The 26,798-nt window shown below is 33.5% G+C and overlaps 1 protein-coding gene across 1 annotated transcript in view; it reads left to right on the top strand.

Annotated features, from left to right (window-relative positions):
• Window positions 1-1,090: 1,090 nt before the first annotated feature.
• Window positions 1,091-26,798, top strand: part of LOC106067756 (aspartyl/asparaginyl beta-hydroxylase-like) — a 39,183-nt gene continuing 13,475 nt past the window's right edge. The window contains exons 1-4 of the mRNA XM_056015573.1: window positions 1,091-1,208; window positions 6,394-6,471; window positions 8,879-9,041; window positions 11,619-11,728. Coding sequence (XP_055871548.1) covers window positions 6,423-6,471; window positions 8,879-9,041; window positions 11,619-11,728 — 322 coding nt within the window. The 5' untranslated portion in view covers window positions 1,091-1,208; window positions 6,394-6,422. The remainder of the gene's footprint in view (window positions 1,209-6,393; window positions 6,472-8,878; window positions 9,042-11,618; window positions 11,729-26,798) is intronic.

Raw genomic sequence — 26,798 nt, 5'->3', positions numbered from 1 at the left:
AAGTTTATGCCTAGGTCTTTAGTTACAAATGTGTGCCTAAAATACAACAAAAACTTTTTTTCTAATAAGAAAAAAATAATTTTCAGTCAAACAAATTGACAAACAATAATTGGGTGGTTTGCTATTTCGCGGCTGTGTGTATGTGTTTAAAGTAACTTCTATTAAGTTTTGTTAAAGAGCTAATTGTCTTCCCTTTTGCCGCGTTATATCAATGTTTTCTAACTTAACCTCTCCCATCCCTCTTTTTCGTTAACTTTCAATGGAACCACCAAAAGACGGGTGAGGGAAGGAGCAAAACAAAAATAGGAGTGCCATGAAAGGCCCATGCCGACCAGCAAAATGATCAGGCCAAACACAGTCTCGAAGACATCAAAGTAGTGTTGAAGGCCATGCCGCTTGTGCATAGCAGAAAGTACGGTCTAACGTTTTACAAATGATAACACGTATAGTGTAATTCTTAAATTTTATTCTTGTTGAATTTCAAACAAAATTAATTCTAATAATAATAAATAAAAAAAAACAACAAGAAAACGTGTTCGGGCCTTTGTGTCTTGCTGCTGTCACTTTTTTTAAAAGTTGTCTGCATTTAATTTTTTTTCTTTGGTCGCAACCAGACCGGCCCATTTGGTACCGGCCCACCGGGCATTTGCCCGTTTGCCCATATAGCCAGTCCGCCCCTGATATCCACGTCTTTGAATATTCGGATCTTAATTAATCACCTAGATCTATAAATTTGCAACGATTCGACGGTCCACAGTGTCTCTGCCTGCTTGTCATCTCCAATGAAAGTTGACAAAAATACATAGATCAGTTACTTTGCACATGCCAACGAGCTAAACACCGCAAAATGACAGCCAATTTCATAGATAGATAGATAGATAGATAGATAGATAGATATTAAAGTTCACTTATTTTTTTAATTTTCATCATTTAGATCTATAAAGAATCATTTATAAGATAATTTTAGATCTCTACTTCTTCAAAATGTTTATCTACTGTAATATTATCTTTGTTATACTCTGGATTGACGAGCTAAATCCCAATGGGTCTAGATTATTTTATTTTTGGTGTTTAGATTTTCTAGTTTAGTCTATTAAAAAACACTGCCTCTTTCTCTTTGCTACGTAAACAAAAAAGTTTGAGTCAAACTGTTCAAGAAACTTCAACTTGATTTAGATTCTATATAGAGAAATTTATCTAATAATCTAGTAAATTTTCTACATTAGATTAGAATTAGATCTATATCTAGTCGACTACTACATATTAGTCTAATTAACTCTAATTAGATCTTATTATACTTATTATCTTAATTCTTGTCTTATGACTTATACTTAGTATTAGTATACTAACTTATACTACTTATAGTCATAATTATAATATGATAAATATCATAATAGTGGCATACTACTTATTACTTATATAGACTCTAGATTTTTTCTACTTCTTTGTGTACTAGTTGTTAGACTTATCATCGTCTTATGTCTTATAATACTTATTATCATACTTATTAAATACTAGATCTAGACTAAATACTAAGTATTACTATTATTATATTTATAAATTATATTATTTTAATTATTTATAGTTAAGTTATTATTAATGTAGAATATTTGTATTACACAAATAACAAACTAGTGTTTATGAGGGAAGACATATTAGGAACTCCATTTATTATTAAACACAAGCGGTGTTCACGGTGTTGCACTGACATGCTATTGTGCAAATGTACATACATATAATACCAATTACCAATATGTTACATCTCTCTTCTTTAATTCAGAAAATCTATTTATCAGAATAACTAACAAACTAGTCAACTAAAAAAAATCAATTCACAAATCAAGTCTCTTTGGTTTGTTAACTACTCTGCCTGAGCGTGTTACGTAAGGTTCATGTGGTCTAGAAGTGTTAGAAAAAGCAGTGTGCACTGGCGGCTCTATCTCTAGTGTAGTTTGTAATCTTCGACTCTTTAGACCTAGTGGTTCTGGCTAATCTGAGATGTTATCTGGAAAGTCATTTATTATTATCAAATCTATTTGCTTTCTCAGACGACTTTCTGATGTGTTTCCTGTTTCTTCTGTAGACCTGATTTCCACTTTTGACATTATATGATCTAGGCTTAGAATGTTTTGAAACTACTGTTCCTGGGTTCCACTTAGAATTAAGTTGCATTCTGACTGCCGTTCCATCTTGTAGTGGATTATGACTCTTAACTCCTTTCCTCTTATCATAATAATGTTTCTGAGACTGTTTCTCGGAGTCAAAGTGTCTCTTCACCACCTTGAGATCTGGTGTCTTGGTAGGTATTAGCGGTTCTGACACATTTTGATTCTGATGTTCAGCACACCTGCCACAATCCCTAACTGTCATTTCAATGTCTGCATTCATGCCTGGCCAATACATGACTTCTCTGGCTCTCTGCTTACACTTAACTATTCCTGAGACTTGTGAATCAGATTTAACATGTATTTACGTAAGCTTGGTGGCATGACTATTCTCAGACCTTTGAATACAATACCATCCAAGTTGATAACTGGTCTCTTGAATCCCAATATGGCCTGACTTTAATTGGAGTCTCACTTCTTGTGTCTGGCCAACCAGTCATAATTACTTCCAGAAGCATTGAAAGTTCTTTGTTTGTACAGTCTTGAATTTCACTGTATTTCGAATCACTTACAGAGATCGTATGCACTGAATCATCTGTAAATTCACATGTCTGTATATCAGTATCTGGTAGATGTGCACGAGAAAGTGTATCGGAGATAAACATTTCCTTGCCTTTTCTGTAACAAACTTTTAGATCATACCACTGTAGTCTTATTAACATCTTCTGTATTCTCATTGGTGCTGACAATAGCAGACCTGCCTACCGTTACGCAAAATGCGTATTCGTTACGCAAAATCTCCCAAAAATGACAGTCAGTACGCAAATATGCATTTAACCCGTCGCGTTACGCATTTCGTATCCTTTTTTTCCCCCTCTCTTGGCTAGCTTACGAGCGGTCACGGAGGTCACGCTAAGCCGTCCTGTTGGGCTGGAGGGGGGGGGGGTAACAGAAAAGGTGGGGGAACACATTGTGTCCAGATCTATACGTTGATTGGTTCTTAATAGCAATTAGATTTAGTCTAGAAATGAAGAACGCAAGAGTGAGGGAGTGGCGGGTTGGTACCAGGTTGGTACCGTCAGTTAGCTGATACAAACGGTGACCAACGCGACTTTTTTTTTTTTTTGTAAGTTCATTAGTAGAAATTAATTATGTTGAATCCCTGATTCCCGTATTCATTTGTATAGAAAAAAATATCCAAGTGCTATCGATTCAAAACACATTGAGTGACATTGTAGATATCAAGTCTAGATCTAGATCTGGATTCTAGATCTAGAATCTAGATAACTTGTTATACAGGAATAGATCCACGGCATCGGTAACACTTGAGCCCAGATCTAGAGTAGATTAGTAGATTATATTCATTATAAATTATATAGAATAGACATAGATCCAGATCTAGTCTAGATATCATCTCTATTGTATTGTCGTATTGATCTAGATTTAGATTGTAGATCTAATCATGACATCGAGATCTAATATTATATATATATATTATATATATATATATATATATATATATGACAAAATAGTGGATCGCGTAAGTGTTACGCATTCTGGTGCCAAAATACGCATTTTGACCATCAGCCTTACGCATTTGGACTTTTTTTGGTAGGCAGGTCTGCAATAGAAGTTTCTTGAAGATTTGCTCCAGAGGTTTGTGATCATTATAAACTGTTACTTCTTTCCAAATATGTAGCAGTGAAATTTGCTTGTACTATACACAATTGAAAGCATTTCCTTCTCAATTTGAGCATATCTTGTTTCTCCTTCTGTGAGAGCTCTTGATGCATATGCAATTATACGACCTTCCTGGAGTAATACTGCTCCCAGTCCATCTTTACTTGCATCACATTCTATCTCTACGTTTTTGTTGACATCATAATATGCCAAAACTGGAGGGTTTGTACAAAGATGTTTCAATTCTTCAAAACTCTTGTTTTGTTTATGATTCCATTGAAATTCTACATCATCTTTTAGAAGCTTTCGTATAGGAGCATCTGCTTGACTTAGATTAGGAATAAATTTTGCTAGGTACTGAATAAACCTAGAAATCTTCTGATTTCATCTTTGTCTTGAGGAGCTGGCATGTCAATAATTGCCTTTATCTTTGCTGGATCTTGTTCTAAAGATATGGCCTATATAAGGTACTCTGTTCTGCCTTATCTTGCACTTGTCATAGTTCAGCTTTAGATTGTACTCCGTTGCTCTTTTCATGACTTGTTTCAAAGTGTGATCATGATGCTCAACATCTCTACCAGCTACTAGAATGTCATCTATGATGACATATGCTCCTTCAATACCTTGAAGCATTTCATCCATTATTCTTTGGTAAATTTCTAGCGCTGATTTGATTCCAAAAGGTAATCGTGACCATCTATATCTTCCCAGAGGTGTGTTGAAAGTTGTGAAAAAAGAAGATTCTCTTTCAAGCTTTATTTGCATAAACCCTGACTTAGCATCGAGAACTGAGAATATCTTTAAATCTGGAATATTAGTGATCACATCTTCAATAGTTTTCATCTCATTGCTTTATTGAGATCTTTTGGATCAATACATATTCTCACTTTGTCATTCCTGAACGAAACAACCATGGAGCTAACCCATTTAGTAGGTTCATGTACTGGAGTAGTAAATCCATCAGCTTGCATTTCTTTAAGTTTTTCTTCCACTTTATTGCGTAGCGATGCTGCTAAGCGACGTGGTGGATGGATAACTCCTTTAGCATTTTCCTGTAACTGAATCTTGTATTCTCCTGGCAGTGTTCCAGTTGTTTTCAGCATTTCAGGAAATTCTCTTTGTAACTCGTCTTCTGCCTTGGATTTTATGATGTCTATCCGTTGTAGTAGTCCTAAACATTCTGCTGTGTCACCACTCAAAATGTTCTCTTGGTTAATGTCTACTACCTCAAACCTTGCTTTCACCTCTTGGATATTATTTTTCAAAGGTAGCACCACTGCTCCTAAAGTCTTAATAACATGATTAGAGTAAGACTTGAGTGACTTTGCTGAATAAGCAAGTTTTACTTTGTCTTTGAGCTTTTCAAACTCTGACTTGACAAGAATGTTAATGTCTTGCCATGCACTACTAGTTTTACAGTCCACTTGTCTTCAACGACATTGATGTTCTCAATATTACCCTTTTTATACTGGCTACTTGCAGTACTAAGAGGTACAACATTTTCATCACTGTGTCTGTCATCTTCTACCAGATTGATGTTGCGTCTTTTTCAGCACATTTGAAACCAGTGGTTTTTCTTCTTGCAGAAATTGCATGTGGTTCCTATTGCTGGACATTTTCCCTTTTCGTGGTTCTTGCTGCATTTACTACATAATTTATCTGAGTTGTCTTTAGACTTCTCCTTGAGTACATTGTGTGACTGTCTTTTGATTGCTAGAACTTCTTGGCCCCTAAACATTTTCACTTGGCTTTGTGACATCTCATATTGTTGTCCAATTTCTATAGCCTTCCTAAGGGTCAACTTCTGTCCCTGGTCAAGTAGTCTTAACTGTACCTTTTCGTGTATGACTCCACTAATAATCAAATCAATAAGCATATCATCTGGATTGTCATACTCACAGCCCATAATGAGAAGCTTTAGGTCTTTCACAAAGTTATCAAAACTTTCTCCTTCTTCCTGCTTTCTCTGATGTGCTCTAAATCTAGACACTCTTTTATTTTGTCTTGGCCTTATGTAGTCTTCTATTTTCTTTAATAGAAATTGTGGATCTCCCTCTTCACTATCAGTAATATTTAGAGTTTTGTAAACTTCTCGGCCCTGTTGACCTATCCACATTCCCAGCCATCTGGCTTTTTGTTTGCTATCGGCACCAGCTAACGGTCCTTTGAAACAAAAGCTCACCTGCTGTTGAAACCTTAAAAACTCTTGATATAGATCATTAGCATTCCAATTCAAGATTGGTTTACTCAAAATAAAAAGAAGCCATTACAAAAACAAAAACAATTGGTAAAAAACATTTCTAAATGGCTAATGGTACAGATTTATTGTTGTTGATTTGGTAAAACTTCTCATTGAAGGTGAACGCCTCAAGTTTTTCAGATCAATTATTTCAATATTTGGCATACACTTCGTATAAATTAAAAAAAAAAAAGTATTTTTATGTTTTTCTTGTTTTAAATGTTTCAGCTTCTTCCTTTGTCGTAAAAGGCACTGTCTAAAGTGTTAATGAGTGATAAACACAATATATTGTTTATGTTAGATCTTAATTTTTAAATATAATATTCTTCTAAGCATAACCTCTTTATTTATACACTATATTCTATTCAGATAAAAAAAGAAAAAAAAAACTGTTTAATATGACTAGTAAAAGTAGCAAGAAACCTAAGCCAGGGACAAAAGATAAAGGTATACTAATTATTTAATTATAGTTCTAGAAGTTTTATTTATTTATACATATACAGTGATTTATTATGCTAGAATTTTGTTTTCCGAATATAAAAAGAATATATATATATATAGTAGGGGTGCACCGGATAGTACTTTTTGATATCCGGCCGGGGCCGGATATGACCGGATAGTAAAATTTGATATTCGGCCGGAGCCGGATACCTAAGTGTCTTGTTAATAGCTTGTGTTGCTGAACATTTTACGAAACTGTTAAATAACATACCTATATTGGTTGGTTTTATTTTTTTTTCCTTTTATATACCCTATTGTTTTAAACTCTGTTACTGATTGATTTATTCAAGCTTAACAGTATTTCTAAAAATCTGTATAGCATGAGTGTGTCTCTGTGTATGTACGATGCCACCAACTGTAAAGGATGTGTGTAGGAAGGTCATTGTAAATAATGTTAGTATATATTTAACTAGTTACTAATGTATATCTCATAAGTAAAGTGCAATCTGCCTTGTATAGTGGTTGGATGTATGTGTTCATGAATTTCAGACTAACAGCCTGGTCAGATATACCTAGTGAGCCTAGACATGTAGTCCTAGTGTAGTGTGTATAGTTGTTTGTGTTAACCATCAAGCATTGTTTTTTCCTTGAGCATACGCACGCAATTGAGTTGGGTGTCAGTCAAAAAAGATAACACATTGGCATGGTCAGTCAAGCATATAGATAAATTATACCCGTCCACTAGTTAGAGGTCAAGGGTTGCACATCTTTGTTTTATTTTATTGTGCAAAGAACGTATGTTAGAAACATCTTCCTTAATTATTACTTATTAATTATTTTATTCGTGGTTTCAGTAACTGATACAAAAGAGAACCATAGTAAGCCTATGGATGTCAGGTGTGTAAAAGTCGTCCTAGCCTGATACACAGTGGCTAAGTACGCATCTTAAGTAAAAAAAATTAGTAATAACAAGGAGTTAATTGACTGTTACAAATTATTAAGAATATCGTTATCAAATCAAGACACTTAACTGCAGGAGTAATATTCAAGTTAACACGTTAGAAAAATTATTTAACCATAATATTTATTGACAGTGTAATATCCTTTGTTAGCACGTTGTGTTTTTTCATTCTGGTTTAAAAATGGTCAATGTCTATCAATAAATTGGGTCTCAAGGACCAAAGAAATAAAATAAAGAGTAGGGGGTGTTTAGCTCTCCATTTATAAAGATAGCACTGGTCGTGTCTTCTACAAAATAATTAGTTACTGGCTTACTGGGCTATATAATCTCGCGGTTTGTGTTCTGTGTAGCTAAAGGTCACTCGTTTAGGTGCGTGTGATCTTTAGTCCAGCTTACTAATTGAGATTTATGTTCAAGTAACTCGGCACACTTGAAAAGGTGTGGCCTCTAGCCCAACCACGTGATTAAGATTTTTCTCGTAATAAGCAAACTCTTTGTCCGGATACCCGTGTAGATGTTTGGCTTGAAGTCCAGCCCCCACCCCCCACTAGGATTAACTACTAAGTAAACAAACATAGTTCCCTCGTGTGACCTCTAGAGAGTGCTTATGTCCATCGTATCTGACTTGTGGTCACTGTCAATCAATGAACTCAGTGTGATGGACTAAACAAATAAAAGGGGGAGGGAGTTGTTCATCTGGAATTATACCTGGTTACCTTAGAGGTGTGGCTATGGTAGTCCAGCCCCCGTAATAAAGATTAACTACTAAATAAACAAACTCAGTTCCCTCGAAAGGTGTGACCTCTAGAGAGTGTCAATACGCTGACATTAAACCTATGTCCATCGTATTTAACTTGTGGTCAACTGCCTATAAAAAAAACTCAATGTGATGGACTAAAGAAATAAAAGGGGTGGGAGTTGTTCATCTCTACCTCTGGAGATATACCCGCACAGCTAGACAGACTTCTGGTAAGCATGACGTAGTCAAGGAATGTAGCATTTTAACATGTTAACTAACCTACTCAAAGGTCAAGATAAATTGAAAAAAGTGTCAGCCATTGCTGCTCTGTATGTAAAGCGCATTTATGATGTAAAGTTTCATTTCTATTTATATTAAGTTATTAACACGCCTTGTCTTTATAATAAACGATGTTTGGTGCATGTTCATAATGGCTCTATTTTTAAGCACATTATTTTGTTTTAATATAAACATTAATACATTCTACAACAGGCATTAATGGCACGAGGTCCACTTTATGCATATTAAATAGGTGTATTTTTTACTATCCGGTTTACTATCCGGTAGTGATATCTGACCGGAGCCGAATAGCACCGGATAGTAAAAAAGGCCGGATATTCGGCCGGAGCCGGAGCGACTATCCGGTGCACCCCTAATATATAGTTCGTCAATACTCTGTCATTTTTTCAACTAAGTAAAAAAAATAATTTCAGTTGCATTTCAATTGAAAACAAAGCATGCTGGTAAAGAGAAAATCAAGCAGAATGGAACTGATAAGAAAAAGCTCAAAGAAGAGTCACATACAAAAAAGAGTGAGAGTAAAGCTAGCAGTCAACCAAAGCCAAGTGGTGCACCACAGCAGAAGAGTAAGACAACGTAAGAATTACTTTTAGATTGAAATAATTTGGATTGTACACAATAATATAGTACTAAACAGCATCTTTCTTGTGTAATGATGACATAACAACTCATGTAGTTTAATGCTCAACATTGACATAGGTGGCCTTGAAATTTATACAAAATAAACTTTCTATACTGAAGTGAAGCAGTGTAGTGTCTGACTAATTAAGTCTTTTGACATAAAAGTTTTGTGCTTTGTTTAACATTAATATTTTTGATCATCCAAGCTATTCCAGTATTTTATTATTTGAACAAGTAATTTATGTTTTATGTGAATTTTGTAAATCACTGGAGCTATGATCTCATTGAATTGATCTTGAAAATATTAAACTCTTAAAGAATAGTATTTAGCACTGTATTTCTTCAATGTATTACAATAGAGGCACCTCCGAACCTGCTGATGTTACATTACTTTGAGACAAAAAAATTTGTAGTGTGAACTCTCAAATAGAAATATGTGACACATTTCTTAATGCTGGAAATTTTTTCAATATTCTAGATTTACTTAATCATAAGACTTCAACAAAGAAGATTATTACATCCATCATGTTTTCTCATGTTAGGCTTCTTTTTGGAAATCTTCTATCCTGAAAGTCAAGTTTAGTGATTATACTAATAATGTTATTCATTTCATATGTGAATATTCATTTTTGTTTTAATGTATGGCTCTATTTTGCACCTACTCTAGTTTCTTTATGTATTCTTTAACAAGGGATCCTAAACAGAGGACACATATTCTAATATTGGCCTAACCAAATAGCATATACGTTTAATATTCTTGTTTATTTTATAAAGATTTCTCTAAATAAATCTAAATGATATGAATTCTTCAAAAAAGTTATTTTTTCAGCTTGAGGATTCCTTGTTAATTTTTCATTTATAACACCTACGTATTTTATGATTTTTAGTGTGACCAACTTGTATTTCTTCTGTAGTTTTCTATGTTATGAATTGACATTTTTCTGGATGGAAAGACATGTTCAGGTGACCCGACAAAATAGCGCAGACAAAATAGCATGAAATTTCCCGACAAAATAGCGCAAGACAAAATAGCACGAACTATATGATGTGTATAAAAGTACTGGATTATTAGTAATTTAATGTCCTGGGCAGCATTTTTTGTTAATGACTCTTATCTTTTTCAATTTTAATAGATCTGAAAGTATGCCATATTTACAGAGAACGAGAGTACTTTACATTTTATATCCTTCCCCTTTTTACCAATGTTTAAAATGCATAACTTGCTAAAAATAGGATTTTGCAAATGTGGTGACCCCGTTTAAGCAGTGATGGAATTTCTACGTAATATTCCCTACAATTTAACTTTGTGAAAATTTGTGGGTTTGTGTGTGTGTATAAATCTGACAAGTATATTTGTCTGTTTTCAAAGTACACTTTTGGAATGTAAATAAATGATATATTTTGAAATGATTAAATTAAGCTTATTATAACTTTTCCTTACTGTTTGTATAATTATGTTTTAAGATATCTCCTGCAAAATGAAGGAAAAATAATGTTAACAATAAAACAAAACAAAAATATTGGCTCCATTCATATTTTACGATATCTAAAGTATTTCTTGCAAAATGACTGAAATATATTTTTTCAGCGCTATTTTGTTCGCGCTATTTTGTCGGGATACCCATGTTCCAATTATATTCTGTCCCTGTAGTTCATCTAATTCTCTTAGTAAAATTCCATTATAGTGTGTTTTTTTTAAAATATTATTTTTTAGATATATTCTGCAATTGTCTGCAAATAGTTAAACTTTTGTTTTTTGAAATAGTGCAATTCGGTAGGTTATATATAGTCAATTAGAAACAGTAATCTATAGTGGACATAAGGCTTTATTGAGGGACACCTGAGTTTATTGTTATTGGTGTTGATTTGGAGTCATTTAAAAACACAATGTACTCTATGGTTTACCTCCACCAGACTGCTGTACCGACTTTTCAGTAATTACAAAAATAGTGGTGTGCCACTGTACCTATGTTTAGATATGTCTGCCCTCATTGAGTTGATGAAGTTTTAGGGAAAAAAAATCCTTGAAATATGGAATAAATAGGCTTCGAATAAGAATAAAGTTGATTGATGTTAGTTTTATTCTCAGAATTTTATTAAGAATGTTTTCACTTCAATGGAAAGTGAAAATTTTGTTGAAAATAAAAATCTTGAACTTTATTAAATTTAGAGCTAAGAATGCTATTAAGAAAAGTGAGGGCATGGCCCTCTGAAACAGTATGGTTTAGGGATTATGGACTGGTAGGCTTTAGTTTTGGTTAAAATGTATTAAAAATATTTATAGTCAATATCTTAGGAAATAAATCTATTGATGCCATAAGTATTAAGTTATTATTTTGTAAAAGATGACATCTATGACTAAGCTAAATTATATAATTAATTCTATGTAATTTTATAGCCAATTTCCATTACAGTGGATAGCGTACTTATACGCCTGTTATTTAAAAAAAAAATTGAACAAATTTCATTTACTTTTTTCCATCCTTTTTTCTATAAATATAATAATTTTATGCTTACCTTTTTTCTTTTTAGACCCGCACAAAACTCTACCTCTGTATCTAGCTGGCTAACTACATCTCTGTGTTTATTTGTTGTAGTTGTTGGCATTGCCATAGCCGCTTATCATTTTCGTGAAGAAATTGGTGAGTTTTTATTGAATAATTACATTTATAACATCTTTTCAAATATTTTGAATGATTTTAGACAGATAAGAATAGTTATTTTATTCAATCAGCCAGCAAGAATCTGTAAATGAATTATTTACATACACCACTTTCTTTGCTGTTTTTAATTTCACTTACAATCTAAATTACAAGTTATAAAGTAACGAGTACAAATGTACCATCTCCAATAAGACTCATAGAAAGACATAAGATGAAAACACAGTTACCTACATCTTAGAAAGGTATCTCTGATGCAGAGCACCAACTGTTACACGGACTATCATCTTGTTCAGACGAAACTAAACATCACCATCAAGATGATCAAGAAAAATGGCTTTTCTGGGGCAAGAAAGCTAAATTTTGATAAAGCAATTCAGAGGAATATTGAGGCTGATCTCAGAAAGACCCAGGATTATGATCCAGTAACTGGAGCCAGCTAAAAACAAGTCATAGGGTACTGCAGTAAACCCAAAAGAGACTGGTTTGCCAAAGAAAAAGTTTAACTATATGCTATCCCTTTGTTCTTGCAAACCCTAATGATGGTGCAGTCAAATATCTCCATTAAGTTTCTTGTCACACTGCAGACAAAGGTCCTGGAAAAAAAATGGTGGCTGTCCATAAACATCCAGGGACATGCTGACACTGGTGACACTCTTTCTAGGAGTTGCTTTGATGTGCCTATGGCCCATCTTGCCAGACTACGGTGCTGCTAAAATGTTCTAATTGTTCCACATTTCTACTTATCAAGGCAGATACACTAAATCGCTGGACAGAACACAATAGCTTGCTGTTGAGTGACAAAAAGTATGTATTCGCTGGCAAATATTGCTCAGAAAATTATGAGAGAGGAACTCAATGACTCACCAACATTTTAGGAGATTGAAACTGCAAATCATTAACTCAAAAAACACAAAATACCTGGCTCTGATGAAATATTTAAATTGGGAGGTGTTGCCTTAACTAAAAGGCTAATAGACTTGTTCGCTCTATGCTGGGATAAGTGTGTTGTTCCACTTAACCTTTGAGATGCCAATAATCATATCCCTATACATAAAGGGTGACAAGTCTAACTGCTCCACTATCTAGGCATTACACTTCTGTCAGTAGCAGGAAAGATCATTGCATGAGTCTTGCTTGACCAACTAAAGAGTTGACGAGGTGCTGAGAGCTGTGATGTTGCTTGTTCAGACTGTCTTGAGGTCAACTATGGATGACTGTTGAATTTCAACGCAATTACTCTGCAAGCGTTTGGGTGTAATTGTTCGGGTGTATTCCGTGTAGTTGAACAAGCCAGATAAACAATAAACATCTGTTTTAACTAGTGAAGAGATGTAGTCAACACTGATGAACAACTTCACATAGATTTATTCTAATAAAAGGCCACAGTAGAAGTCTCTGTCACTAAACACGTCGTTACCCTGGAATATTATATCGCTAACTGATTTTCCGGTCTCTAACCCAACATATCCCAAACGTCACTAGTCCCGTTCAATATGCGTCTTCTATGGTGCGTCGCTAAATAACTAAACTATAAATAAGGTGTCTAACAGATTCCTCCCCCCCCTTGAAAAAAAAATATGTCAATATTTTTCCACTACTGTCAAGTCTTACAAGGGCATTTTCAATTTAAGGGGAAGACAACAAACATAAAATCTTGACATCTTCATCTTGGCTTGACAGTTCCTCATATTCATGTCAATGTTCATAACATTCCAGAATCATCTTCATTAGCACACAGTTCATCATGAAAGAAAATGTGGCATCTTATGGGCACGTCATACACTCACAAATGTTCTTCACTGGCAGTAATCTGATAAAATACAATATTTCAAAAACAATTATAGACTTTATTTCCACATTCAATAAGTTTTTCCTTACTACCCTTTTATACGCTTTTGTCCATTTTTCTTTTATACTCACCCTTTTCCATAGAACTAACTTTCGTCAATGATATATGAAATGATTCACACAAAAAAAAATATCCATACTTACTTTCAAATGCTTAACATCAAATTTACTTATCTCCCTTTTCCATAACATATAAATTGTGCCAATATATTAATATATATTACATAATCAATATAATCATAGTTTATTTACAAAATTATTTCATTTCAATGTCATTCTAGATAATAGATCAGCTACAATATTCACAGATCCACTAATAGCTTTCACTTCAAATTTATATTCCTGTAGTGCTAAGAACCATCTATAAACACGACTGTTTTTCATGCTCTTTTGCTGTATATACTGAATAGGTTTATGATCAGTTAATAATATGAATTTCCTTCCTATTAAATAACTCTCTAGCTTAGTAATTACCCATATTACAGCTAATGCTTCTCGTTCAATGACACTATATTTTTTCTCTGCCTCTGATAATTTTCTACTTACATATAATATAGGATGTAAGTTATCATAGTTCTGCATTAGACAACCACCAATAGCACTACCAGATGCATTAGTTGTGACATAAAGTATTTTATCTTTATCGGGTAGTCTTAATATTAATTCATGACTAAAAACATCTTTAATTCTGTCAATAGCTTTCACACATTTCTCATTACAGACTACTTTTTGAGGTTTTCCTTTTTTAAGTAATTCATTTAATTGATTCACTATTTCTGCTAAGTTCTTTATAAACTTTCTGTAATAATTTACTATTCCTAATATGCTTTTAATTTGTCTTTTTGTTGTAGGTATTTCAATATTAAGTACTTTCTTTATGTTATCTTCAATAGGGCTAATCATGTTGTTATTTACTTTATGTCCTAGAAAAATTATTTCCTCCAATCCTATTTCTACTTTTTCTGCCTGAATTGTAAGTCCACTTTCTTTTATTATTTTGAACACTTCTTTTACATCCACCAAATGTTCCTCCCAACTATTATTAAAAATACATATGTCATCCAAATAACAAATAACATTTTCTTTGTTTCCAATTATCATGTTCATCATTCTATTAAATGTGGCAGGTGCATTTACTAATCCAAAACTCATATAATTCCATTGAAAAATACCATATGGTGTTACAAATGCTGTGTAAGGTTTTGCATTTTCTGTTAAAGGTATTTGCCAATAACCTTTAGTTAAATCCCATTTAGTAAAAAATTTTGCTCCATTTAATTTATGTAAAATATCCTCTATATTTGGCATTGGATATGGGTCAAATTCTGTGATGTTGTTAAGTTTCCTATAATCAATACATAACCGTATATCTCCATTTTTCTTTTTGGCTATCACAATTGGTGAAGCATAAGGAGATGTTGATGATTCAATTATACCTGATTCTAGTAAATTGTCTATTTCTTTTTTTACTTTGTCTTGTAAATGTAGCGGTATTCTATATGGCTTAAGCTTGATAGGTTTTGGGTCTGTTACTTTAATGTCATGTTTAATAATATTTGTTTTTCCTGGTATGCTGGAAAAAATTTCTTTGTATTCTCTGTATTATTTTAGTTATATCTTTTGACTTTTCCTTAGTTAAATTATTAAGATTAATCTTTTGCCAAGTTTGATTCTCTTTTGTTTCTATTACAGGTATTTCCTTAATATCATTTTCATTGTGATTTTCATTTGTTATTATCATCAAGCATTCTTCTCTTTCTGAAAATGTATTTTCTATTTCCTCCTGAATGTTTTGTATCAACTCATCTTCTCTATCATGATACAGTTTCAAATTATTTATGTGATATGTTTTAATTTTCCCATTTATTTCAATTTGATAATTCACATCACTAATTTGTTTTATCACCTTAAATGGACCTTTCCATTGTTTACCAATTTTATTTTTCAGGTCATTTATTAATATTAATACATTGTTTCCTACTTCTAGTGTTTTCAATTGTCTTTTCTTATTTATATTCTCATGAGCACTTTGTTTGTACTTCTTATTGTTGTTATATGCTTGAGTCCATATTTCTTTCAATTCTATTGTGATTGTTGTTTCACTGTCATTATTTAATTTATTCTCATTGTCTATTAGATTTTCTTTAAAAACATCTAATTCATCTCTAGGTTTTCTTCCATGTATTATTTCATATGGTGAAAATTGTGTTGCTTCATGGATGTTGTTTCTATGAGCAAATAGTACATAGTTAATGTGATGATCCCATTTGTTCTGATTATTCTGAATTATTTTTGTTAGTGATCTTTTTAGTGAACCACCATACCGTTCACATAAACCGTTACTCTCTGGGTGGTAAACTGAAGAGTATATGTGTTTTATATTATATTGTTTAGTCCATTTCTTAAATTGTTCTGACTTAAACTGAGATCCCTGATCACTCAATATAATTTTAGGTATGCCATGTCTTGTAATTACTTTTTGAGTTATGGCATTAATGATATTTTCTGCACTTGTATTTGATAATGGGATTGCTTCTGGGTATCTACTAAACATGTCTATTACTGTTAGAATGTATTTATTATTATTTTCAGTTTGAATTAAAGGACCTATTAAATCAATAGATACTTTCTGAAATGGTTCTGTAGGTTCATCCATTTCTTGAATGGGTGCTTTATTCACTAAGCTTTTGTTAGATCTCTTTTGACATATGTCACATGAGTTTATGTATTTATTGATTGTTGCTTTCATTTTGGGCCAAAATACTTGTTTTGACAAATTCCTATAACATTTCTTTACTCCCCTATGTGCTGCTAAATTATTATCATGTGTCATGATTAAAACATCTTTCCAATATTTCTGTGGTAAGACAAGTTGTTTTATTTTTTTTTTATCATTACTTGTTTGTCTAAACAATATTTTATTCTCTATACAAAATTTCTCCATTGGATTATTATTGTTTTTATCTGATATTCTTGAATATATTTTCCCAATAATATTGTCATTCATTTGTTCTAATGCAAATGTGGGTGTTGTTTCTTTTTCACTTTGAGATATTTGTGTTTTCAGACTATTTTGTGTTTCATTTTCTATCTCTCTTTCCTTAATATCTGTATTTTCTATTTGTATTACATTACTGGTTTCTTTTTCTTCATCATTACTTATTACATTTATTGTATTTTCCTGTTTCACATCTTGTTTATCCATTGATCTTGTTATTACCATATTTGTTATATTTTGTGTTTCTATGTTTTCATGATTTTGTCTTATGTTTTTGTATTTGTTTTGCCAGTCTTCTAATTCTTTTCTTGAACATTCTTTAACTCCTTTTATGTTTCCTACTAACATATCATATCTCATTTCTGGTATTGCAATGCCATCACAATAACCAGTGAAAAATGGAGTTTCAATGTATACCCTTATAGCTTTAAATTCCCTTACGGTGCCATCTGCTAATTCTACTTTCCTAGTAAACCCTTTATACCAATGAGGTTTGACAAATTTAGTTTTTACTGCCAAAGTGTTACAACCTGAATCCCTGATTAAAAACCGGAATTCTATCTACAAACCCTGGGTACACTGCAAAATTGTTCCTATTTCCTTCTATGAAATATACCCTATCTGTACCTTTATTTTTGTATTCCCTACTGTAACTCCTATTTCTATGATTTCCCCTGTCATTCCTATCTCTACTCCTATATCTACTGTTATTTTGTTCATTGTATCTATTTCTACTTCCAGACCTACTATTCCCTCTTCTACAGTTAGCTGCTATATGACCTTTTCCTTGACATTTAAAACAGGTTATTTCACTATATTTTCTATTTCCACTATTTGATCTGCTTCTATTTCTACTTCTATCAACATTTTCTTTGGTGTATCCTATTAAATCTATTTTGCTCTTATCCCTTTCAGAAAATAGTTTATTTGGATAGGCATTTTTGTATACTCTCATTATCTCTGTTATTTCATCTATAGTTTTTGGGTTTCTTTATCTTATCTTATCTTATATAATACAGACGTTACTTCAAAAAAGAAGATGATTACGTCCTACGCGTCATGCATTTAGTCATGCATATTAACCAATGACTTAAATTCTGCCAAGTCACTGGTTTTCCTGGCTAGCTCAGGCAACCCATTCCATGCTCTAATAGCACTAGGGAAGAAGGAGTATTTGTACAAATTTGTCCTAGCATATGGGACGAGGAATGTGCCTTTATCTTTGTGTCTTTCAGAGTATTTTATTAAATTTTGTTTTTGTATTTGAAGATTATGGTTCAGTGTTTTATGTATGATTGCTACTTTACTTTTGAGCCTTCTGTCCTGAAGGCTTTCTAAATTTAGTGATTTTACTAAAGGTGTTACTCTAGTCAAATGTGAATATTCGTTTGTTATGAATCTCACTGCTCTATTTTGTGTCTGTTCCAGTTTCTTAATGTTTTCTTGAGTTGAGGGGTCCCAAACGGAGGATGCATATTCTATTATTGGCCTAACCAAGGTTAAGTAACATTTTAGTTTTATGTTCTTATTTGATTTATAGAAATTTCTTTTAATAAATCCTAATGCTTTGTTTGATTTTTTTGTAGTTTCATCAATATGTGGATTCCATGATAGTTTTTCATTTATTATAACACCTAGGTATTTTGCGTTTTTAGTCTGTGATACTGGTTTGCCATGAATAAGATAAGTGGAATTAATTTGTTTTAGTTTTTTTGTTACTCTTAACAACTGACATTTTTCTGGGTGGAAAGACATGCTCCAATTTGATTCCCATTTCTGTAATTCATCTAATTCTCTTTGTAAAATATCTGTGTCTTGTGTTGTTTTTATTGTTCTATATATTATGCAATCGTCTGCAAATAATCTGACTTTTGTTCCTGAACTAATGCAATTTGGTAAATCATTTATGTAAATTAAAAATAGTAGTGGACCCAAGACTGTACCTTGAGGTACACCTGAGTTTACTGTTATCGGTGTTGATTTAGAGCCATTTATTATTACAGTTTGTTCTCTCCCTATCAGAAAGTCTTTAATCCACTGATGCAGTGGACCATTAATGCCGAAATATTTTAATTTTTTAAGCAAACTATGGTGGTGAACTTTGTCAAAAGCCTTAGAAAAATCTAGTAAGATAGCATCTATTTGTTCACTATTATCTAAACCTTTTGAAAAATCATCAATTAGTCCTATTAGTTGTGTTTCACATGATCTATATTTCCTAAAGCCATGTTGGTATGGTGTGAGGACATTATGTTTGTCTAAGTGGTTTATGATGTTGCTACATATTATGTGTTCTAGGATTTTACATGTGATGCTGGTAAGTGATACTGGTCTGTAGTTCCCTGGGTCAGATTTTTCTCCTTTTTTAAATAGGGGGGTGACATTAGCTTCTTTCCAGTCCTTTGGTACTCTGCCCTGGTTAAGTGAAGCCTGAAAGAGTATTTTGAACACTGGGGCTAGCTCATTACTTAGTTCTTTGAGTAATCTAGCTGGAATACCATCAGGTCCAGAAGCTTTATTTGGTTTGGTGTTGGCTAATAGTTTTTGAATTCCATTTTCTTGTACTACTATATCTTCTATGTTGTCTACTTGGTTCAAATTCAGTAATATGTCTTTGTCTCCTGGGGCTGAGAATGCTGATGCAAAGTATTTGTTTAGAATGTTTGCTTTAGTTTCATTATCATTATGTATTATGTTATGTTCATCTTTTAATGGCGCTACGCCTGTTGTTTCCATTTTCTTAGACTTAATGTATGACCATAGGTTTTTGTTGTTATCTTTAGATATTACATTGTTTATGTATTCACTCTGCAGCTGTCTGCTTACTTTTTGGGTTAAGTGTTTAATTTTTATATACTTTTTGTAAACTCTTTCTGCATTAGTTTCTTTAAATTTTCTATAGAGGTTTTCCTTCTGTTTACAAAGCTTCTTTAGTCTATTATTAAACCAGCATTTATTTATTTTGTTTGATGTGTATTTAGTTGGTATATGGTTTTCTATTATGCTTTCAAGATGGTTTTTAATGAAATTCCAGAGGTCATCGACTGGTTGGTTAATGTCTTTTTCTAATAAGAATGTTTGTTGAAAGTTTAGTGCAGCTTGGTGTAGTTGTGTTAGGTTACATTTATTCCAGAGTAAGATTTTTCTTTTGGGTTTTGTATTGGCTACTGCTTTTATCTGACTGTGTATTTTTATGATCTCATGGTCTGATAGACCAGGGATAATTTCATAATCAACTCCTAATCCAGGTCTGTTGGTTAAGAAGAGATCTAATGTGTTGTTTAATCTAGTTGGCTTTTTAATGATTTGATCTAAACTTAGGTTGTGTAAAGTTGCTATGAAAAGCTCATTTATGTCCTTAAGGTTTTGGTGTTTATCTATGGTTAGTGTTTTCCAATTTATATCAGGTAGGTTGAAATCACCCATAATCCAAAAAACTGCATTTTTATTTGTCTCTTTAAGTGTAGTAATCTGATTACATAGTTCCTGCATGTATTCTAAACTAGAATTTGGTGGTCTGTAAATGCTGCCTATTATTAGGGATGTTGAGGTGGTATTAATTTTACAAAATGTTGATTCTACATTTTTTGAGTTAGGTAAGGTAATTTCTTCTGCTATAAGAGTGTTTTTTATTGCTAAAAGAACTCCTCCATGATTATCAGCCCTATCTTTTCTAAAAATTTCATAATTACTATTGAAAATTTCTGCATTATAAATTTCAGGATGCAGCCAAGTTTCTGTTCCTGCAATTATGTCTGGTTTCTCACATTCTAATAAAATTTCTAAGTCTGCTGTTTTGTTCCTAATGCTTTGAAAATTTATAACTAAGGTTTTAAGGTATTTTGGTATTACTTCTTTAGTAGGTTTGTTTAGTGAGGCTGTTGTATTAATTTTAGTAGATTTAGGTTTAACAGGAGTGGATCTGGCTAGTGGTTGGTGAGTTTGGTTCGGGATGGTGTTTAGGATGTTGTATGGGTTAGAAGTGTCCGCATCAAAGGAATCAAACAGTCCTGATGTAAACTGAGGTAACCCACACGGTACACAGTGCCATGATGCGTCTTTGTTGCCTAAGGCATAATACACAGGTGTATTCATATGGAGACATGATGCATGGTACCATTCATCGCAGGTGTCACATTGAATGGCTTTCTGTTTCAGGGTGCATATTTTTTTGCAGATGTTGCATCTATCTTTAGATCTAGGCCCTGGATTTGACTCTACATCTCCTGCCATTAATATTAACAGTGATAGGTATTTATTTCTGCTGTGCCTGATTGAGAACTTCCATTTGTGATGGGTAATCTTCTTTAATGTTATAGATGTGTATGTTAGGTTATTTTTGAAGTTGCATTGTTCTAAAGTGTGATGATTGATTATGACTGTTGTTTCCTTTTTAAGTTTAGTGTTTAGTGTTTAGTGTCTTTCTCTAATAAAAGATTGTAATTGAGGATCACATTTATTTACAAAGTTGTCCACTAGAATAAAATTTTTTAATCCCTCATAAGAGTTTATCACTTTTTCTAATTTTACCCACTTATTGAAAAAATCCTTTTCCATATTAATAGTAGTTTGGGGTTCTATTCCTAATGATGGTATATTGTCAAAGTATTTCTTTCTGAAAGTTGTAGCATTATGACCATAGGCATTCAATAACTCTCTTTTCAAAACCTGATAGCTATCATCAATATGATGGTCATGATTTTGGCATATTGTTAGAGCTTGACCATGAACGAAGTCTATCAGTATTTCCGACCATTCTTCTTCTGGCATATTAAATGTAGACATTTTTGCCTTATATCTTTTCAGAAAATCACCAATGTCATCCTTCTGTTCATCAAAACTTTGTATCTTTCTCTTTAGCCATGTTTGCGAATTAGGGTTGTCTCTTTGTGTGGTAGAATTATTTTAGTTATTTGTGTTATTTCTTTGAGTTGTCTGTTCAGTTTGAGCTCTGGCTTGTGCTGCATCCAATCTCATCTTCTCCATTTTAGCTTCATGCTCTCTAGTTTTTTCTCTCTCTTTGTCTTGCCTTTCTTGGTCCTCTTTTTGCTTCTCATATTCTTCCTTTCTGATCCTTTCTTGTCTCTCTATCTCTTCTTTCTGTCTCTCTATCTCTTGTCTTTGACGTTCTTCTTGTCTTTCTATCTCTTCTTTTTCCCTTCTTATTTTATCTTGACGTTCCATTTCTTCCCTCACAACTTGCTGTACATAAGCTGCTAAGTCTTTTCCTTTTAACTCCATGGCCTTTCCATCCTGCATAGCTGTTTCCTTAACCTTCTTAAGGTCCACATATGATGATGTAGCCATTGTATTTTATTTTCACCCAAATTTATATATTTTTACTTAGCCTATATTAGTTATGGCTATACTTTAAACTTATTTTATATTTAAGTTTTTACAAACTTTTATACAAGTTTTAAGTGTTATGTCTCTATAGATTCAGTAAATGTGTAAATCTAGTCTGAGTTATATTCAAATCTGTATATTAGATCTAGTATCACACAAATTTAAATCTAGTATATTATAGTATATATAATAATACCATTTAGATCTACAGTTATCAAGAGCACTATGACTATTAGTATGAATAACTATGATCAATTTTAAAATTTGATGTGACTGAGGTGTCTAGAGTAGACTCTAAGACTGTCTAGAGTCTAGAGTAGATAAGATAGATTTCTTAGATCCAATCCAGAAATTATGGTTCTATTTAACCATATGAAATAAATATGTTTATACAATGTCAAATATATCTTTAACAAGATATATATATCTAGAATGTACTACCTTCATTCATCTTTCAATTAATAATAATATTCCAAGTTAGAGTCTAGATGCTTTAATGTACCAACGAGATGTACAAAAATTTGTGGATCTCAATTTAGCCAGACGACAATGTTTGACTACGATGCCAGTTTCGGCATTATTCTCATGGCAAAATCATATTTGATTTTAACCGCTCAAACTAAAATGTATTTTAGTCTGATTCACAATAAAAGAATCTTACCTGTACTTTCTATCATTAAGTGAAAAAAATACAGATCTAATTAAATTAATAAAAATAAATAATTTAAAATAATATACACAAATGAAATAATTAAATGAGACTATCGCTATGGGTTGGGATATGACAATATGGCACACATTGATAACGTCACGAAGTAACCAAGCCACAACGGATATGACGTTTACACAAACAAAACAATCACAATCCTAAACGTATAATATAGCTTTTCATCTAAATTACGTCTCCTACCCCGATGGGTTTTAAGGCTTCACCACCACCTGAATTTCAGGCTAACGTACCAAATTTAGACAAAATCTATTTCTAAGGGCAATCTAAACATATACTAATAAGAAAAATGGCACTTAGCTTTTGATAAGAAAGATCCCCTTTGTTCGGATTCCCGAATATGCTAGATCACAACAAATTCCACTGCCTCTCTTCCAGTTCTGACTCTGTTCTCCGGTGCTACCAGTGGATACAATCCGTGTCGAGTATCCCACGTAATGCCACAGATGTCTTGATATGCCACAGCAAAATGTTTCAGTTTCTTCAACGACTGTTGATGACCGTATGTGTAGTTCCGACGACTTTGTGTACACAGTTACTGACGAATAGGTTAACGGTTCTCCTGGCGACGACTTGATTTGTGTAGACGACTACTGACAAATAACAGTCTCTTGACGGCAACTTTATCTGGACGACTGACGAATAATGAATTTCTTGACGATGACTTGATCTGGGCTGACGATTAACGACTTTGACGCTGACTTGATCTGGGCTGACGATTAACGACTTTCTTGACGATGACTTGATCTGGGCTGACGAATAACGGTTCTCTAAAATAGTTCACTGCTTCTGCTGCTACTCTGGTAGTATGACGAAGTTTGCTGTTGTACGTTGCTTCACTAGATCAAAATGTCCAATGTAGACTAGGTGAGACCAAGGTCACCTCCGACGGCGTTCCGTTATACGATTAACGGTTTTCAACGAAATTAAGTGGATGTAGCTGTTTCCACAACTTCAATATCAACAAGTCTAGATATGGTCTAGCATAACGTATACTAAATATATCAATGTTCAGCAACGATAAATATGATTTCACTAACCTTCCAAAGGTTAAACACAGTGACCGTTATAAAAGTGGCAAGCAACCGGTTCAATGAGCAAACTGCTCCACAAGAATCTCTCCAAGGGTAAGACGACAGAGCGATTTAGTTAGCTACCAAACTTGTAGTACTCACAATACTTCTGACAGCGGGCAAACTGTCCTTCTCAAAACTGACGAGGTAAAACTTGATACTCGATGTGGCTCCTATGACTGTTTTCTCAAGCGAAGAAAAAATATGTCCAACAGGTTCACTAACGATCTCTCACCCGTTATGGATGAACGGTTCCTATGGTTGTAGGTCGATTCAGCATATGAAGATCAAGCTTTGATAATATACTGGTTGAGTAGACCAGACGTTGCGATGATTACGGTCCTGACGAAGGTCACCCTGAGTTAACGGCTCGTTGAACGTACGATCAAACAGGCGACGACTGCATGTAGATCTAGAACAAAGTCACTCTGCGATGATGCTGTGTTCAGCCCTACTCCGATGAAACTTTATATCTTCGAGTGCACGACCCTCACCTGAGTAAACGTTCAGCTTCGAGGTCCGGTTCGATGTTCGGGCTTCGGGCGTCGGGGTCGCCACTGTGATGTTGCTTGTTCAGACTGTCTTGAGGTCAACTATGGATGACTGTTGAATTTCAACGCAATTACTCTGCAAGCGTTTGGGTGTAATTGTTCGGGTGTATTCCGTGTAGTTGAACAACAAGCCAGATAAACAATAAACATCTGTTTTAACTAGTGAAGAGATGTAGTCAACACTGATGAACAACTTCACATAGATTTATTCTAATAAAAGGCCACAGTAGAAGTCTCTGTCACTAAACACGTCGTTACCCTGGAATATTATATCGCTAACTGATTTTCCGGTCTCTAACCCAACATATCCCAAACGTCACTAGTCCCGTTCAATATGCGTCTTCTATGGTGCGTCGCTAAATAACTAAACTATAAATAAGGTGTCTAACAGAGCCAATGTGGTTTTAGAGCTGGTAGAGTTACATCTGTCATACTATTTGTTTTGTGACAATTAAAAGAAAAATGCCTTAAACCTATATGCTGTCTTTCTGGATCACACTAAGGCTTTCAACACTGTCAGTCATGATGGAAGAGTTTGACCAGGCTTCGATGGCCACCTATTTTCCTATCCATTCTCAATCAGCTGTATGTGGGACAAAAAGGCCAGATTAGACACAATGGTGACAAGTCTGGCGTGAAAAAAGCCCCTACTCTGTTTGCTATCTCCTTTGGCATAATGTCGGGTCAATGAGTTATAAAAATTTGTTTCTTTTTTGTTCTTGTAAAGTCCTCATCTAATACTCCTGGTCCTAATACTCAAACTTAATACTTATGTCTGTTACCATGTGAGTCAGTCCCGAGGTGACTAAAAAGGTTATTTTTTGTTTCTTGTTATAAACTATATGCAATAAAGCATTGGAAAAATGAGTTTTAGACCATCTAGATCAGGGGTGGGCAACCTTTTTGCATCGAGGGCCGCATTTTAAAAAAATTGGGAATGGCGGGCCGCATATACGATTTAAAAAAAATTGAAGTTGTCTTTTTATAAAAACAATATCCACAAAATATCCTCGCAAATATGCAGTTGTACATATTGTGCAGTATTTTACTTTTTACACTCGTGCATAATGTTCCAGAACTGTGGAACTAGCTTACTAGTTGTTGCCCTTGTGACTGCTGTCAAATAACAGTCAGTCAACTTCGAGCAGTGATTATACCTGTTTAGGTTTTTGAAAATGTTTATTCACTGAATGAGACAATATATGTTCCGAAAGTTAAATGTCGGGACGAGCTAAGCCTGTCATTGTTAAACATCACCAGATTATGATGACCATGTCCTTCAATTGTGCATACTAAAACAAGGGACCCGAACAACACTCAGACCCCGAAACCCTTCCATATAACAAAACCTATTTGGAGAACTGCCAGATCTGGAAACCAGTACTATTACTATGTAAATTTTCCCAAATAGAAATTTGCAATTATATGCAGCTTTGTGCAAACTTTGCTGTTTAAAGTTTATGGTTGGGATATATACAAAATAATAATAAAACAACAACTATTTTTATATTTAAAGCACGAACTCCATCAGTTGTTACACTTGCCATCTTGTTTCAAGCATATTCAATATTTAACACATTTATTCATAGCATTTAATAAATACTAGCATGAGATTGTGTCTTTGACTGAGTGTATTGATGTATAGCCAATTAGCTTAATCTTAGTTTACTTAACACTTTTTATAATGAAACAGTTTCAATAATTTATATAGATATTATTTTTAATATATTTGCATTTTAATATGTATGTACTGTGGGCACACCTGATTTCTGTAGGTGTCGGCGGGCCGCATAAAACACTCCGGCGGGCCGCATGTGGCCCGCGTCCCGTAATTTGCCCACCCCTGATCTAGATGTATTTAAAAGAGAAAATAAAACAAAAAATTTGGATACATTTCAATTGAAAAAAAAAAAATGTGTGTCTGCTTAATATTGTCACATTGTAAATATTTGACACAAATGACTAAATTTCAGTCAGGAGAATGAAAAGTACACAAAAATGGAATATGAGCAATTGATTATGGTTGTATGACAGGTACACAAGAACTGAATGAAAACAATGAACAATTTTAGCATTAACTCTTTCTCTCCTAATGGACAATGCCAACATTGATTTGAGTCCCATTAAACTTAATTGGTTTTTGGATTTATAAACTTTGATTTGCATTGTCTAAAAAGAGCATGCATTCTCCTATAATTCAATACCAAATATAACATTTTCTGATAATAAACAAAAGAGCTATTGAAGCTAATGATAACAGGATAGTAAAATACAAATGAGCAAAATGAATAATACTATCGGAAGGAGAAAAATAATTACAGAGAGAAAGAGTTAACGATCATTTGACTGGAGATGGAGTGAGAGGTTAGTTTGTTAATACTGCTATAAATCTGGTGGTGACACAGATGGAGGTAGTAGTGTGTGTGTAGTCAGCCGACGCAAATCGCCCCAGGCTAGATGAACAGTTGACGAGCAGAGATGGTCAACTGCAATGACTGGCAAAGTT

This window comes from Biomphalaria glabrata, chromosome 17, assembly GCF_947242115.1.
Source record: "Biomphalaria glabrata chromosome 17, xgBioGlab47.1, whole genome shotgun sequence".
Lineage (NCBI taxonomy): Eukaryota > Metazoa > Mollusca > Gastropoda > Planorbidae > Biomphalaria > Biomphalaria glabrata.
Note: the sequence above shows the minus strand (reverse complement) of the source record. Positions and strands in the feature narration are given on the sequence as shown.